General features: G+C 41.8%; 1 protein-coding gene across 1 annotated transcript in view; it reads left to right on the top strand.

Annotated features, from left to right (window-relative positions):
* The first annotated feature begins 4,446 nt into the window (after nucleotides 1–4,446).
* taf4b (TATA-box binding protein associated factor 4b) overlaps nucleotides 4,447–17,010 on the top strand; it is a 94,923-nt gene continuing 82,359 nt past the window's right edge. Inside the window, exon 1 of the mRNA XM_062980433.1 lies at nucleotides 4,447–4,962. Within this exon, the coding sequence (XP_062836503.1) occupies nucleotides 4,707–4,962 (256 nt within the window). The 5' untranslated portion in view covers nucleotides 4,447–4,706. The remainder of the gene's footprint in view (nucleotides 4,963–17,010) is intronic.

Genomic DNA, 17,010 nt, shown 5'->3' with positions numbered 1-17,010 from the left:
ATTATACTTGCAACAATAAACCAATTGTGTTATGTAGAATATATTTTAGATGCAAATCTGTGCCACAAAGTCTTGCACAACATAAACAGCACAAGCATATAAACGTCGACTCAGAATTTAAGTAATTCTTATGGAGATAAAAAGGACTTATTCCCAAGTAAGTGTATATTGTTGTGATTTAAAAAAATACAATAGTTGTTTGAATTCAGCCCTCTTTAGACCTGGGGGCTTTTTGAAGGAAGTGGTAGGAAACACCCCACTGCCACATATCCCAACCCTGCCAGTGGAATTCATGGTTCCTGTAAAGCCATTGAAAACTAACATTATAATGGTATGTGTTAAAAGTATCCACAGTAGTTTTGTGGTCTTCGAGCTTCCTGTTATACTTCTTTTCTTCATCACCTTGGGAGCCATTGGACCAAGACAGGAAGTTCAAGACTGCTAAAAAGGCCCTGGTTAGCTAACAAATGATTGTCCTTCAGGTAATAGACTAATTGGATGGTGAGAACTGGTCTGTGCTTTTACAGGGATGAGGTCTAGCTAGGAAGAAAGAAAAGACAAGGTCACCAAGTTTCTAAATAATGTGTCTGGGATCCAATTTGCTGCTCTAAAAACAGGTTGTGTTTTTGACATTGACTGACAGGGTTGTTGTTTTTTTTTAAGCATTCCCCCTCCCTGCCTCCTCCATACACCAATTAATATATTATGTAGTTAGAGAATTATAGCTCTTGAAGGTGCCCAGGAAGAGCAATTTTTTCCAAATAATTTCTGTTTCTGGCAGAAGAAAGCCTCTTCGTATGTGCATGTATGTATATAAGATATATAGGAGATGGTTTCATGTACAGTGTTTCTTCTCTACTTTGTGGTTCGCTTTTTGCTCCCTCAGTGCTTCGCATTTTTTTTCTGAGCAGTGGCGCATGCGCAAAAGGTGCCAGTTTCCCTTTTGTTCATGTGCTCTCCCTCTCGTTGGTGTCCAACCGGGCCACTCTGGATGTCGATGAGAGGGAGGCGCATGCGCAAAAGGGAAACTGGCAGATGCCAGAGAGGAAGCCGCCAAGAAGCAGCGCAGGAAGAAGGCTTGTGAAGGGGAGAAAGGCCACCAAACTACTAATATAATGTGTAAATATTAAAATAAATATAGCGCCCCTACTTCGCGGACTTTCACTTATTGTGGGTGGTCTGGGAACGTAACCCCCGCAATAAGTGAGGGAACACTGTGCCTTGTGTTTTGCCCACCCATGATTTATAATCTATCAGACTGAGGCATATTTCTGAGGACATATTCCTTGGGGTGTAATGTGGTTTTTCACTTGCAACCTTTCCAGGAATGAAGAAATAGACAACACTCAAGTGGTACAAGTTTCTGGAGGAAAAAGAGAAATGCCAGTGACAAATTAAACAAAGATTTTAGTGAAAAGATAGATGTGTCCTGCTCTTACATGATGTGACTATTTATAAATCACATAAACATCAAAAGAGAGAATTTAGTAGAAAATATCTGATGACCATATATTCTCCCAAAATACAGCATGTGCTTTCAGAAGTGATGTGTTTGAATGAGGTAGTTTGAATTCCATCTTCGGTTTCAATGCAAATTGCTGCAGCAAAAATGTACTGGGTGAACCCTTTACTACTTCGCAAAGCTAAGTCATCAAAGATAATTGACTGGCTTTGTTCCTTGTAATTGTTGGAGTTCTCTGTTAACCTCTGTTCAGATAAAATAAGCCTGAAAACTGAGGTTTCAACGCTACTTATTCCCACCTACCTAGGAATAAGTTACAGCAAACATACTTTGAGTGCATCTAAGTCTTCATACTACATGCAATAAGTCTGCATACTGCAAGTTACAAACAAGACAGGTTCTGTAGGTTTTTCTTAAGTTGAATTTATATGTAAGTCAGAACAGGTACATTTTTAATGCATGCATGCTTTGGATAGCATAGGGAAGGGTTAACACCCTCGTGGTGTTTGTTTTCCTGTCTGTGCTCCTGTTCAGAGGATTTCACCTCACTTTCTGTCCTTGTGATAATTGGAGTTTGAAAAAAAAATGGTTTGTTGTGGAAACAAAGATTAGTGATAAATGTTCACTGGTGTCACCTTTTACTCATGACAACTCTTCCAGGGGTGAACTTCTCTTTGTAGGGATAGATTTCTCCCACTTCCTGTTGTCTCACCCCTGTTCTTAACTAGGAGTAATTTGTTAGTCGGAGGTTTGTAACTTGGGGACTGCCTTGATTGCTTAGCCTGGATCTGGGCCATACAGGGCTTATAGTGGTGCGTTTTGATATATGTATTTTGTTTTATGTATTTTATGTTGATGTGTTTTTGTTTTAACTGTTGTAATTGAGAAGTCTCTCAAATGAGAGTTACATGAAAATATCATATATGTTTATTTCCATTATTATTCATAATTTGTACGGATTAATCATGGATAATCTGAAGTTTGTTCATTTCATAATTGGCAGGTTCTGCAGCATTGTTTAAAATGTATGCAATGTCCCTGTGTCATGACTGAACAGAAACTATATGTTTTTTTTCACTGAAGCAGAATATTTTCATCCAATTTAGTAGTAACTAGTCTGGGTGACATTTGAATATGTTGTATTTTTGTATTTATTACTGTGTTGATTTTATGCACTATATATGAATGAAATTTGGGGGGAAAATGCAGAGCAAGGCAGTACTAGGCTTCACCTTTGGTTAAAAAAATATGGAAAAATAACATGACATTCAGTTTAAATTAATTAACTTGGAGACACATATTTGCTTTGAAGCCCTTAGTTTTAAATAACTAAAGTAGACACTCAAAAATAATGCAGCAGGCCCAGATAATGGAATAGTACCTGGTTTTGATATGCAGTTGTACCATTGATTAAGAATGATACCCTGTGTGTACTCCACACAGAGAAGCTATATCCTATCTATAACTGAACTTCAGTAAGAAATGTGCCTGTATGGTTTTTTTTTTCATGTCAGGAGCAACCTGAGTTGCTTCTGGAGTGAGAGCATTGGCCATCTGCAAGGACGTTGCCCAGGGGATGCCAGGATGTTTTTGATGTTTTACCATCCCTGTGGGAGGCTTCTTTCATGTCCCTGCATGGAGCTGGAGCTGATAGAGGGAGCTCATCCGCGCTCTCCCCGGGTGGGATTCGAACCTGGCAGCCTTCAGGTCAGCAACCCAACCTTCAAAGTCACAAGGCTTTTATCCCCTAGGCCACTGGAGGCTCCTGGCGCCTGTATGGTGAATTAATACAAGATGTTTATGAGTAAACAAGATATGTTATTTTTCCATTTAGGCTGTTTTTTAAAAAAAATCTCTGAGTGCATATTTTAAACTAAGAGGTTTTAAAGGGAATTTATATCTTTTGGGCAACTGCAACGACAAAGAAACATCTTTAAAACTATGCTAACCAAATACATTTTACCCGTGGCAGTTTAAAGACATGGTTCTTCAGTTTAACAGCTGAGTTACCTGTTCGCCCATTACATGAATGCTTGTGACTATCAAATGTTCAAAGAGTTGACTTCTAACAAGGTCATGCTTTTCTTGACTAGTGGTTTTCAAAAGGTGGTCTCCACATATTCACGGAGATTCACATTTGCCAAAAGGATATGTGCCCAGAGACTGGGTGCAGTTATTTTCTAATACGCTATGCAATACAAATTTGGCACGAATATCTGATATGCTAAAATTTGAATACTGGTGGGGTTGGGAGGGACGGGGACACTGCTTTTGTCATTTGGGAGTTGTAGTTGCTGGGATTTATAGTTCACCTACAATCAAAGAGCACTCTGAACCCAGCCCACAATGGATCTGCAGCAGACTGGTGATGGAAATAGTAAACCTGCCACACATACCCAACATGCCAAACTTTGAATACTGGTGGGGCTATCATGAGAATAATTTTGTGTCTTACCCACCTCTCCTCGGGGCTGGTGGCGGCTTACAACATAGCTGTGCATGAAACAAAAGTCTGGGTCGACTGAATCAGCAGGAAGCAACCTGTCTCAAAAAAATTAATTTTGGGGTATGTTGAAGCCAGTTGTGGGCAAACTTGGGCCTTTCCTCCAGGTGTTTTGGACTTCAACTCCCACCATTCCTCACAGCCTCAGGCCCTTTCCTTTTCCCCCTCAGCCGCTTAGGGGGGAAAGGAAAGGGCCTGAGGCTGTGAGGAATGGTGGGAGTTGAAGTCCAAAACACCTGGAGGAAAGGCCCAAGTTTGCCCACAACTGGCTTCAACCTATATCAACTCTTTTGCAAAACTCTCCTCTCCCACGACAGGATTTTTCTTTCCCTCGGCGTTTCTCCACCGGCGCCGGACGCCCACTCCAGGTGACGTTTTCCCCACGCCAACCAATGAGAACCTAGAAACGCGGCAGAAAAGCCGAGGCGCACGCGCGGGGCCACCGCGTGGCTATATAAACACGGCGGGTGCGAGGAGAAAACCCCAGTGCGCCTCGCGGGGCGGGACGTGGGTGGCGCGGGGTCGCTGCTGATTGGGTCGGTGCGAGCCAAGGAGGAGTCCTACGGGAAGCTGAGGCGTGGGAGGACCCACGTGTAAGGAGGAGGAGGAAGAAGAGGACCAAGTGTTTCTGGCTAGATACTTCAGGAGCCGCGACTTTTGGCGCAGCGTCAAGCGCGGGACCCTGCTGCGCAGTGGCTGCAAGCGGCAGTCCCAGCACCCACTCCAGCCTCTTCCTCCTCCATGACGGCTCCTCCTCCTCCGGGGACTGGGAAGGTGATGCTTCCCGGACCTCCAGACCGGCTCCAGTCGGGCCAAGTGGCCCCCAAGACCCTCCTGGTGACCCCCCTGGCCGTCCAAAGCCCCTCCGATGCACGCGTGCCTCTGGGCCAGATCCCTCCCCGGGTGGTGCCTTCCTCCGAGGAGACCTTGGCCCCCAAAGTGGCCTCCCAGGCCACCTCCGCCCTGCAGTTACCTGCCAACTTCCAGATTGCACCCGGTAAGTTGCTCTCTTTAGGGACCGGCTTCCTTGTTTTCCAGCAGTCCTCTTTTTTTCATCTATCGTCTAAACATTGGGAAGAACTGGGTTGTTGTGAGTTTTCCGGGCTGTATGGCCATGTTCCAGAAGCATTCTCTCCTGACATTTCGCCTACATCCTCAGAGGTTGTGAGGTCTGTTGGAAATTAGGCAATTGGGGTTTATGTATCTGTGGAATGTCCAGGGTGGGAGAAAGAACTCTTGTCTATTGGAGGCAAGTGGGAATGTTGCAATTAATCACCTTGATTAGCACTGAAAAGCCTTTCAGCTTCAAAGCCTGTTGGGAGGTGTTATGTCTGGAATTCCCCAGTTTTCTGATTGTTTTTTTTTATTTACTGTCCTGATTTTATTGTTTTTTAAATGTTGGTAGCCAACAGGGAGCTCTGGCGTGGACTGGTCCATGAGGTCACAGGGAGTTGGAAATGACTGAACGAACAAAAAACAAGAAGCAGCCATATTTTAGGGTTGTTGTATGTTTTTCGGGCTGTATGGCCATGTTCCAGAAGTATTTTCTCCTGACGTTTCACCCACATCTATAGCAGGCATCCTCAAGAGGTTGCAGACTTTGTTCATTTTCATGGTTTCCTCCTTTCTGTTGAAATTGTTCACATGCTGAAGCCTCCCTTGCCTAGTTTCCAACAGACCACACAACCTCTGAGGATGCCTCCCATCAGGGCTGTAGCCAAGGGGAGGGGTTAGAGGTTTTCAGTTTTTTGGCTTTTTTCTTATTTCCTTTATCATGATGACAGGTTGCATCAATATGGTTTCCACTATGAATTAACAAGAAGTTTTCAGCCAGGCACAAGTTATTCTGATGGTACTCTGTTTTCTGGTGTCCATTGAAGATTTCTATTGCATCTTTCCATCGCACAAATGGTTTAGCAACCAATGTACCAAGCTTCTGATAATCACCATTACCCCCAACTTCTCCTCAAAACGCCACACTGTACTTACAGAGTGCACCTTGCACGTGAAATGCATAGGCTAACCAGGGAAATCTGCTGAACCATTTGGCATGAAATCTTAGATGCCTCTTCTTATCTACAGGAAATACATATCCTGACAATGGAGTCTGTGGATTTTGCATAATAATAAATCTTTATTTATACCCTACTTTTCTCCCTCATGGGACCAAAAGTGGCTTACGCCATATCTTAAAAGCATACAAATAACAGACCAACTACATCAACAATAAATATGAATATCCTAAAATAAGCAATTTAATTGAGCTTTCACTTGGTGATCAGAAACAGTCTTGTTCATATAAGTCCAAGGTCTAACAATGACACAGCTTTGCTCCTGTTCCATGGGAGACATCCTGGTTTACACATGAATTTTATCTGGTTAACCAAATCCCCATGCCAAGTATATGAGAAGTAAAAATTAGAGTCCACCCAGAACTGCAAGCACTATCTCAAACAAATGTTGATTATTCACACTATCATTACCTACCTTTCTACTAATTTACAAAGCAATCACAGCAATAGCTGATATAGTGGAAGTGACCAAGTTGGTCTACCCGTAGCCCATAGGCAAAGCCTAAGGCATGGAGGTTGAATTTGACCTGTATTGCAGGAGAAAACTGAGGTTTTTGTTTTGACCTGAAAAGTTTCTGGCAAGGGTTTGAACCCCTAAACTGCCTCTTGGCTATGGGCTTGTTAGAGAACATAATCTTTTAGAGAAAAGCCAAAAAAACCCTTTAAAGCTGAATCTCCTCTTGTAGTAGACAACCAAATATAATTATGATAGGCAATGGTTTCAGTTGTTAAACTGAATAACCTGAAATCTCTGATTTATCAGGAAGACAAAGATTTGCCAGTGCATAAAAATAGCAGAGCTTTAGAAGTGTTTTTTTTTCAGTGCCCCAAAATGCTTTCCCATAAAACAACTTGTTTCATATCATGCACTCAAGAGACGAAAATGAAGTAGACTTTGATGGAAATAGCATTTGGATTACTCACAACTTTCATGTGATCAACATACACAGGTACAAAAAACTTATTAGTCCAGTTTCAAATAGGTTCCCTATGCCAGCTGGCCAGGGCATTTCTCTTGTAACAAAACAGCTATCAACAGGTCACATCAGGGGTTCTCAAACTTTTTAAGCCGAGGGCCGGTCCACAATCCTTCAGACTGTTGAGGGGCCAGATTATCATTTGAAAAAAAAATATAAACAAATTCCGATGCACACTGCACATGTCTTATTTGTAGTGCAAATTTAAAAATAAAAACAATTTTAACCAACATACATTTATCAGGATTTCAATGGGAAGTGTGGTCCTGCTTCTAGCCAATGAGATAGTCAAGTTAATTAGGATTGTTGTTGTTGTTGTTGTGTGCCTTCAAGTCATTTCAGACTTTGAGTGAGCCTAAGTCTAAAATTTATTTATTTATTATTTATTTATTTACTGCATTTATTTGCTACATTTGTATCACACCCTTCTCACCACAAAGGGGACTCAGAGTGGCTTACAAATTATATGTACATACAATATATTATATTATTAGCATAGCACAATATTAGCATTATATATTACTATATTGAACTATACCACTATACTATAATATTATTAGTAATATTATATGTAATATAGAATATATAATTAATATTATTATATGGTATTATTATTAGTGTTATATTGTATTACATTATAATATTATTAATATTATATGTATATACAATATATGATATTATAAAACTGAGGGTGGGGGCCAGGTAAATGACCTCGGAGGGCCACATTCGGCCCCCGGGCCTTAGTTTGGGGACCCCTGGGTCACATAGTCAAAAGGAGGAGAGCTCATATGGTCTGCAGCCCCTTTTATGACTTCTCAGATACCATAGAGTAAAGGAAGCTGCAGATATAGGAAACAATAAGCAACAAGGTCATAGACAAACAGATTGCTAGAGAAGGCTTGATGAAGGTTGTCATTTCTAACATTATAGTATGTGTATGTTTCTTGAAAAGGAAGTAGGTACTTCCTGATGCTAAGAACTGTTTGATGATGGAATATGCTACCTTGGTGTGTGGTTGAGTCTCCTTCTCTGTAGGTTTTTAAGCAGAAGCTGGTTTGTCATCTCTTGGGAGTGCTTTGAATGTGTGTTCCTGCATGGCAAAATGCAATTGGGCTGGAAAGCTAATTTCCAGTCCATGCCATGCTCCAGACTAATGTTTCTCAAACTGTGCTACAGGTGTTTTGGACTTCAGCTCCCAGAAATCACATTACTGGAGGAGCACAGTTTGAGAAACTCTTCTCTAGACTCTTTCAATTCTAGGATTCTGTGATTCTATAGTGGACTCTCAGTTCACCAGCAGCTATAGGGATTGGTAGGTGCCAGAGAAATGTAGTTTGTGGTTGCTTGAGAGTTACTATTGATTTTTTTTTGTGTCAGGAGTGACTTGAGAAGCTGCAAGTCGCTTCTGGCGTGTGAGAATTGGCCCTCTGCAAGGACATTGCCCAGGGGATGCCCTGATGTTTTTACCATCCTTGTTGGGAGGCTTCTTTCAAGTTCCCACATGGAACTGGAGCGGCTAGAGGGAGCTTATCCATGCTCTCCCCGGGTTGGATTCGAACCAGCAACCTTCAGGTCAGCAACCCAACCTTCAAGTCATCAGTCCTGTTGGCACAAGGGTTTAATCCATTGCGCAACTGGGGGCTCACTCTTGAAATAGACCTAACTAATAAGATACCCCATATTATACCTTATAATAAACTCTGTATTTATTTAATATTGATATTAAAATAAATAATTAAAAGAAAATAAAGGCAAACTTAATGTAACACAGTTTTACTGTGTTATAAAACAATTTCGTGTTATTTCTTCAATTTTGTTGCCGGTTGCTTGAGTTCTGGTTAACTTGAGAGTCTACTGCAGAGGTCCCAAAACTTTCAAGCAGAGGGCCAATTCACAGTCCCTCAGATTGTTGATGTGCCAGACTATAGGTTGAAAAAAAAAATGAAGAAATTCCTACATGCCAAAAATTTGAAAGAATGATACAATATTTAAAATGAAGAACAATTTTGACCAACATTATCCTACCAGTGCGGATCTGCTTTTCGCCGATGAGATAGTTAAGTTAATTAGGATTGTTGTTTGCCTTCAAATCGTTTCAGACTTAGGGCAATCCTAAGTTTAACAGTTAAGGCAGGGTAAATGACCTTAGAGGGTTGTATCTGGCCCGTGGGTCTTAGTTTTGGGACCCATGGTCTATTGTATATATTTGGGGGGTATGGCATAAAGGATTGGAGACTGATGTGTTTGTAAATGTGTGGAGAAAACAAGCTATTCATGCTTTCACTTGGGACTTCCCGTTTTAGAAGATGGCTTTCCAAGATTTTTTACACTTTTCAAGATATGATGGTAAATATGTATTTGTTGAAGATTCTTGAACTTAAAACTTTTCCGCTGAGGTTAGCCTCTGTTACTTCTAGGATTGGACATCGCAAATGAATGCCATATTTTGGAGAAAGGAACTGCCAAAATCACTTCTGAGTCTTCCTTGTCTTAGAAAACGCTGTAAAATTCATGGGGTCCCCATAAACGTGACAGGAAGGTGTACACACACACACACATCAGGACAACTCAATCTCCTCTAAAATACTAGCCAAGAGATCCTGTACTGCCCTCAGCGTCTTCATTGCTTGACAAGAGCAGGTGGTCTTTGCTTCATTTGGTGAATATTGTTGGAATGAATTAGAACGTTTTGTCCTTTTTGAATAGGGACATCATTGACATTTAGTTTTCCTACTTTTCAAAAGTTATATAATTGACATGATGGAACCCCCTTTGCAGGGTCTCTTGACATGTTAGTCTTCTGACAAATGTTTTTGCTAGTGAACAAAATATTTTCTTCTGGCACTTTTGACAATTGAGTAGCTGCCGAGAGAATGTGTTTCCTGTGGGTGGGCTCCCATCTCCTCACTTTGTTGTGGAAAGAGTGTTTGCCTCCCTTGGCCAAGAAGCATGGACCAGAAGTAGCGGTGAATTGTACTATAGTGCAATACTTCTGTAGTTTAACAGATACCTCTGTTTTAAGATGCTTGTGGAAATCCACAGATGTCTGTTTGATATAACAGATGTTCTATTGAATGCCCCAGCTGATGAATTATGATGAAATATTTTAATTCCTTATAAATATTAATTCTTTATGGCTGCCTCATAATGAAGTTTCTTAAGATGAATATAATGTGAGATGTTTAATTCCTTACATACGTTGTATGTAATATGGACTTTTGTCCATATTAATAAAATATATGTATGCATATTTCATGTTAAATATCCTGCATTTCCAATACTTAGGAGTGGCTAAATGTAGTGTTGATACTAAATATGCCTGTTCAGACCAGTGATACTATTTTGTGGAAGAGAGAACACACACAGTGTTTCTGGGGCTATTCTATACCACTTAGGGCAGGGATCCTCAAACTTTTAAAGCAGAGGGCCAGTCCACAATCCTTCAGACTGTGGAGGGACCGAATTATCATTTGGCAAAAAAAGGAACAAATTCCTATGCACACTGCACATGTCTTATTTGTAGTGCAAAACAACAACAATGAAAGTACAATACAATATTTAAAAATGAAAACAATTGTAACCAACATAAACCTATCAGGATTTCAATGGGAAGTGTGGGCCTGCTTCTGGCCAATGAGATAGTCAAGTTAATTAGGATTGTTGTTGTGTGCCTTCAAGTCATTTCAGACTTTGGGCGAGCCTAAGTCTAAAATTATTTATTTATTAATTTACTACATTTATTTATATTTATATCCTGCCCTTCTCACCCCGAAGGGGATTCAGAGCAGCTGTATGCTCATACAATATATTATATTATCAGCATAGCACAATATTAGCATTATATATTACTATATTGAACTATACCACTATACTGTAATATTATACGTAATATATATCATATAATTAATATTATTATATGGTATTAGTATTATATTGTATAACATATTATTATCAATATCATATGTGTATACAATATATTATATTATTTAAAATGATATAAAAATATATTATAAAACTGAGGGCGGGGGCTAGGTAAATGACCTTGGAGGGCCGCATCCGCCCCCCGGGCCTTAGTTTAGGGACCCCTGACTTAGGGTGTTATAAGATCAAAACAAGTATTAAAGTTAGAGCAAGTGTTAAGTTATGAACAGCAGTGTACAGCTCTTGCTCTGCTTTATTGTCTACTAGCTTGGGGACCCGGCGGTGCCCGGGTTATTTGAGAACTGAATTGTTTGCCTTTGTTCCAAGTTTAGTCTCGATCCAGTGTCAGTTGGCTTTAGTTGGTACGGGTGAACTACAACTCCCATATGCAAGTCCATGGTCGATCCCCCTCCAAACAGCTTCAGGATGTAAAGCAGGTCATGGGGACTCGGTGTGTCAAGTTTGGTCTTGATCAGACATTGGTGAGGGTTGCAGTGGTCTGGGGAAGTGAGTGAAGGTACTGTCAATCCCATCATCCATGGTCTGTTGCTCCCTCAAATGATAGGAGGATGTAAAGTGGGCCACATTGCACCTATATGTCACGTTTGGTACAGTTTCATCATTCATGGGCATCACAGTGGTCTGTGGGAGTTGAATTGGATGAAGGTACTGGAAATCCCGTCATCCTTGGTGCATTCTCCTGCAAACCACACCAGGACATAAATTGTGTGACATTGCACCTGTATGCCAAGTAAGGTACAGTTTCGTCTTTCATGGGTATCACAGTGGTCCGTGGGAGGTGAATAGGATAAGGGTACTGCAAATCCCATCATCCAAGGTCCATCCTGCATCAAACCAGATCAGGACGTAAAGGGGGCCACATTGCACCTTTGTATCAAGTTTGGTACAGTTTTGTCATTCATGGGAATCACAGCGGCCTGTGGGAGGTGAATTGGATGAAGGTACTGCAAATCCCATCGTCCTTGGTCCATCCTCCCCCAAACTGCTGCAACATATAAAGTGTGTCATTTGGGATATATATACCAGATTTGGTTCAGTTCTGTCATATGTAGCAGTTGCTGTGGTCTCAAGAAGCGAGTGAAGGTACTGCATGTCCCATCTGTGTGCCAAGTTTGGTCCAGTTCCGTCACTGGTGGGCATCGTAGTGGTTTGTGGGAATTGTAGCGATTGAAAGTACTACATATCCCATCACCCATGGTCCATCATCCTGCAAACGGCACCAGGACATAAAGCGCATCATGGGGTAGGCTCTCTGGAATTGTGGGAGTTGGAGTCCAAAACACCTGGAGGGCCCAAGTTGGCCCGTGCCTGGTTTAAAGGCTTCCATACAATCCTAGAGTTAGAAGGGGTGCCTATCTAGTTGAACCCTCTTCTGCCATAGAGGAAGACACCATCCAAGCCCTCCCGACAGATGGCCATCCAGTCACAAATACGATTGGGAGATAGAGTCCTAGATTTGAAAGGGGTCTCTGAAGGTCATCCAGTCCAGCCCCATCTGCCACAAAGGAAGAGACCATTCAAGCCCTCCCGACAGAAGGTCATTCCAACCATACATACCATTGAGACATTTATTTATTTATGTATTTATTTAATTCTGATATTTCTCCCCCGCCTTTCTGCAATGGACCCAAAGTGGCTTGCAAGGTCATTAAGCCACGTGCTAACATCCACCATATAAATAAAACATAAAAGTAATGTCAAGCAATAGTAGTATAAATAAGACAGCTGGGTTCAGTGGGGGCAGGTGAACTACAACTCCCATATGCAAGTCCATCATCCATGGTCCATCCCACTCCAAACAGGGCCCGGATGTATAGTAGGCCATGGAGACTGTATGTGTCAAGCCTGTTAGAGTGAGTAGGCCAAAGCCTGCTCTGTGGTAGTTTTTTGCCTCAGTAAAAACTGGGGGGGGGGGGGGGGGGGAGTAAACCATCCTTAAAAGGAAAGATTTAAAAGATAGTCATTATTTTCTCTTTAGTCTGCTGTGAATAGTATTTACGTACTGCCGTCTTACCTTGTTGAAGGAGACTGCTGTATCCAAAAGACCCAGGCAAAAGCTGCTCTGTTTGGAACCATGTGGAACAGCGAAGATGGCTGCCTCTTTTGCTGCCTAGCACAATGGAGCCAGGCTGCAAGGCCTGAAACGTATTAGCAAAATGATCAAAGGAGGCTTGGATTGGGGCTTTGGGGGCTAGAAGTGTTCATAAGCATATCGTTAAAAAGATAATAACAATGTTCTCTGCTGCCTTTTGAGGAAAGTAGGGCCTTACAAAGAAGTTGAAAGCTGAGGCAAGATGGCGTCCTCCTTTTCGGCCTAGCAGCGAGGGGCCAGCCTGGAAGGCCTTAAACATGTCAGCAGAGGGGCCAAAGGGGGCCATCCGTTGTCAGTGGGTTCATGGGGTGATGTGTTTCAAGTTTGGTCCAGGTCCGGCCTTTCTGGTGGTGGCAGTGGTGTTTTGGATTACCAAAGTGTAGGCCGAAAGCTGTTAACTGTCCCAAAGCTAGCTTCGTTCTGAGGAGAGAAGTAGGCCGAATGAAGCCAGTTGGTAGTAGTTTTTCCCTCAGCGATCCCAGTGGCCTATGAAAGTGGCGGCCAATCAGAAAGCTGGCACATTCCGCCCAGCCAATCAGAAAGCTGATCCATATTCCGCCAGGCCAATCAAAACGCGAGCACATACACCGCCCGACCAATCAAAACGCTGATACAAACATACAAACATTCACTTTTATTATATATATAGATATAGATGAGAAGGAAGGGTGGCTTCCCATTCTTTCTCCAGCAATGGAACCATATTCTGCTTTGTTGCCCCCTCATTCTCCCCAGTAGCCTGGAGAACTAGAAGAAGCTCTGCTTTGTGACATCCCCTTCACTTCTTCCTGATGGCAAAGTAATGGTGGTGCAGGCACATTTCCGGCTCCTATTCCCCCCCCCCCCCACCCAGCAGAATCTGTTGTATGAATGTCCATACAATGGCCTTTGGCTTTGAGGGTGTCACGACCCAGGCTACAGAGCACCAATAACCATACGCAGAGGCCAGATTCTATCTAATATCTTTATTAAGGAAATATATAAAGTTAATAAAAGCAAATGTAAAGGTTAGTCCAGAAGCAGACCTTTCAGGAAAGGTCAAAATTAGTCCAAGGAAACAATGTCCAATATGAAATATTAAGGTCCAAAGTTGTAATCCAATAACCGAAACACTCACTTTGCCAGGCAAAGTGAGGGGAGATGACAAGGTCCTTTAGTCCATAAACTTGAGCAAGGCTAGGAAATAACTTGATACTTGAAACAAGGCTTAAAACGTGGAACAAGGTAACTAGGAACAAGATCAAGGTCCGTGGAATAACTTGGTAAAATCCGTGGAACAAGGCAAGGATTGATCCTGGGAAACAAGGCAAAGTCCGTAGATAAACAAAGGCTGGGAAGCAAGGCGAAGGCTGGATAGCAAGGCAAGGCTTGAGCAGGAGCGAGGCTTGAATCGGAGCGCGCTGTCCAGACACAACTCGCTCCGTAGGCTGACGAATTGACTCCGCGAAGTTACTACGCGGGTAAAACACCTATATAGAGTCAAACTTTCCCACCGAAGCAGTTCTCCGGAATCAGAAACGAAAGCTAAACTCTGAGACCAGATGTTAAACTCCTTAAAGATTCTCACGAGAAGCAGTCTTAATTGGCTACATTCTTAGCTGCAATCCTCGCACTCCTGCGCGAAGCTGAATCCAAACTTCTCTGTTGTTTACAAAACTCCCAGCGCAAGAACACGGGAGAAGTAGGCTCTGGGCTTGTTTGACATACTTCTGGGAGACAACTTTCTTGCAGGTGCAAGGTTCCCAGATCTGCCTGGGAAAGATCTGGCTGAGAGGAATCCAGTTCAGACTGGGAAGGTAAAAAACCCAAGTTTTCATCTTCATCAGGAATTACAATGTCCTGAGCAGGACTACAAGGCCCATGGATCATCACAGAGGGGGAGTTTACAGAGTCATTTCTTCCTCCTTCTCTCTCCCCCCCTTTCGAAGCCTGTGGCTGATAAGTGAAACTGTGGATATTTGGTCCAAGTCCCCTTCCCCACTCAATGTAAGAAATCCTTCTAGAACATTTCTAACAGTCAGCTGTCTCACCTTGTTTTTGAAGCATTGTCATCCTTAGAATTTTCTTTTACAATTCTGATCATGGTACCTCAAATGATGCTACAACTTGAATATTCAAGCTTGAAGTAAGCAAGAAAGCAGTCAAAGAACACATTTATGGGAAAATGTAAATCATTTGGGCTTTTTCAATTAGACTGAGGGAAGTGGGTATTAGATAAGTATCAGACAATATGAGAAATATGTTAACTTCATGAGACAAATGGATCCAAAGAAATAACCCTATTTCTTGACAATAGCAGTGGCTGCCATGTAGTATACTAAAGGCCGATGAAGGATAATGTTCATGTAAAGAAAATTCATTTATGGAATATGGTACTAAGAGATAATATTTTAGTTTAGGTCACTTTAAATAGGTATTTGTTAAATTAGTAGCAGTTAAAGCTGTTACCTCTTCCTCACCATTGAGAGACAATAAGCCATTAGTAGCTTAGAATCTTAACAAAGGGCTGTATATCAGTGGAAGTATACAATCTTGGCATGGAAAAGTCTCAAACTGAAACCCTAGCATTTCCAGATAAGACTAGAAAAATCTGGTCTGAAATCATAAGAGATATTTCATCTCTGAATAGAATATATGATGGTCTTCCAGAGTCGGAAGTGACTGAAGTGACAGAAACAACAACTTCCAGGTCCAGGGTTCCTGAATGGGATCGATTATCTCTAAACCCATTTCATACCTGGCTGTGGGATGGAGACAGTTTTGCTTACTTTGGTGGGAAACTTACACTGGTGAATCCACAAGTGAATTCTGCCCCTACTAGTTTTATTGGATTATGTCTATCAATTGTCTCAATTAAGATTTGGCTTGAAGATACTATTTTGTAATGACTCTGTTCCCTCTTGGAATGGAAATATAAGAATATGCTGTTTATAGATTCTTTAGTGATGTCTTTGCTGTTTGACTATTGAGTTCTTCAGCTATCCATTTTGTACATTGTGCTGTTTAATAAACTAATAAAAATACTGGGAGAAATTTTCTGGAGGTTTGGGATCCAGTGCCATCAGTATGGTGATGATACCTACTGTTTCTCCATTCCACATGAATCTGAGGAAGTTGTTTCTGTTTTAAATTTGTAACAGACTGGGCATCCATCTGGAGATTTTCTGTATTTTGCAAAAATTAGTAAAGAAATGTTATATTTGGTCAAAGTATAAAGCCAGACAATTTTTGTGTAATGTTAAGATGTAGGTGGATGGGCCGGTCCCAGGCATGAAATAAGACTCACCCAAAATAATGTAATAAAAGAAATGACCTGAAAGAGAACAGAAACAAATACCATATTAACTTGAATCTAATGCTTGTCCTTTTTTTTTGTTGCTAAATTTCATAGAAAAGTGTGCATTTGATTTGATTGCACGTTACAATCGCACATGCACACCCACCTACGTTGTTCCATCAGGCTGAGGCTGGTGAATCAATGGAGGAGAATGGCATCCCAGTTGGCCTCATTTATGAGGCCTTCAAAACATCCTCCTCAGTTTTGAAGGCTTCGTGAATGAGGCTTTAGTTGAGAAGCACCCACCTGTCCATCAGGCCAAGGCTGGTCAGTTTGCCAGCCTTGGCCTGTTGCGGGAGTACAACTTCCCCTTGCCTGTCAGCCCTTCTGTTCCGTCCCCCAGGACGATGGTTTGCCTTACCTATTGGTCGTTTGTTTGTTTTCCCTCCTTTGCATTTTGTTTCAGCCTCTGGCTGCAAAAGCCTAGGAAATGTGGCTTGGAGTCTGCAAGAGCTGGCTGCAGTTTTCTTTGCAATGATTGGTCAAAGAGTACAACATCTTAGGACCGCCCTTTTTACCAGGGTCTAGTCTCCATTTTAGAGTTTCATTCTGGCTATAGTCTTCCAACGTGCTGGAGCTGTGCAAGGCTAACTGGGACAAATCATCCTCAAAACCAGGCCAATCT

The sequence above is a fragment of the Anolis carolinensis genome, chromosome 4, assembly GCF_035594765.1.
Source record: "Anolis carolinensis isolate JA03-04 chromosome 4, rAnoCar3.1.pri, whole genome shotgun sequence".
Lineage (NCBI taxonomy): Eukaryota > Metazoa > Chordata > Lepidosauria > Squamata > Dactyloidae > Anolis > Anolis carolinensis.
Note: the sequence above shows the minus strand (reverse complement) of the source record. Positions and strands in the feature narration are given on the sequence as shown.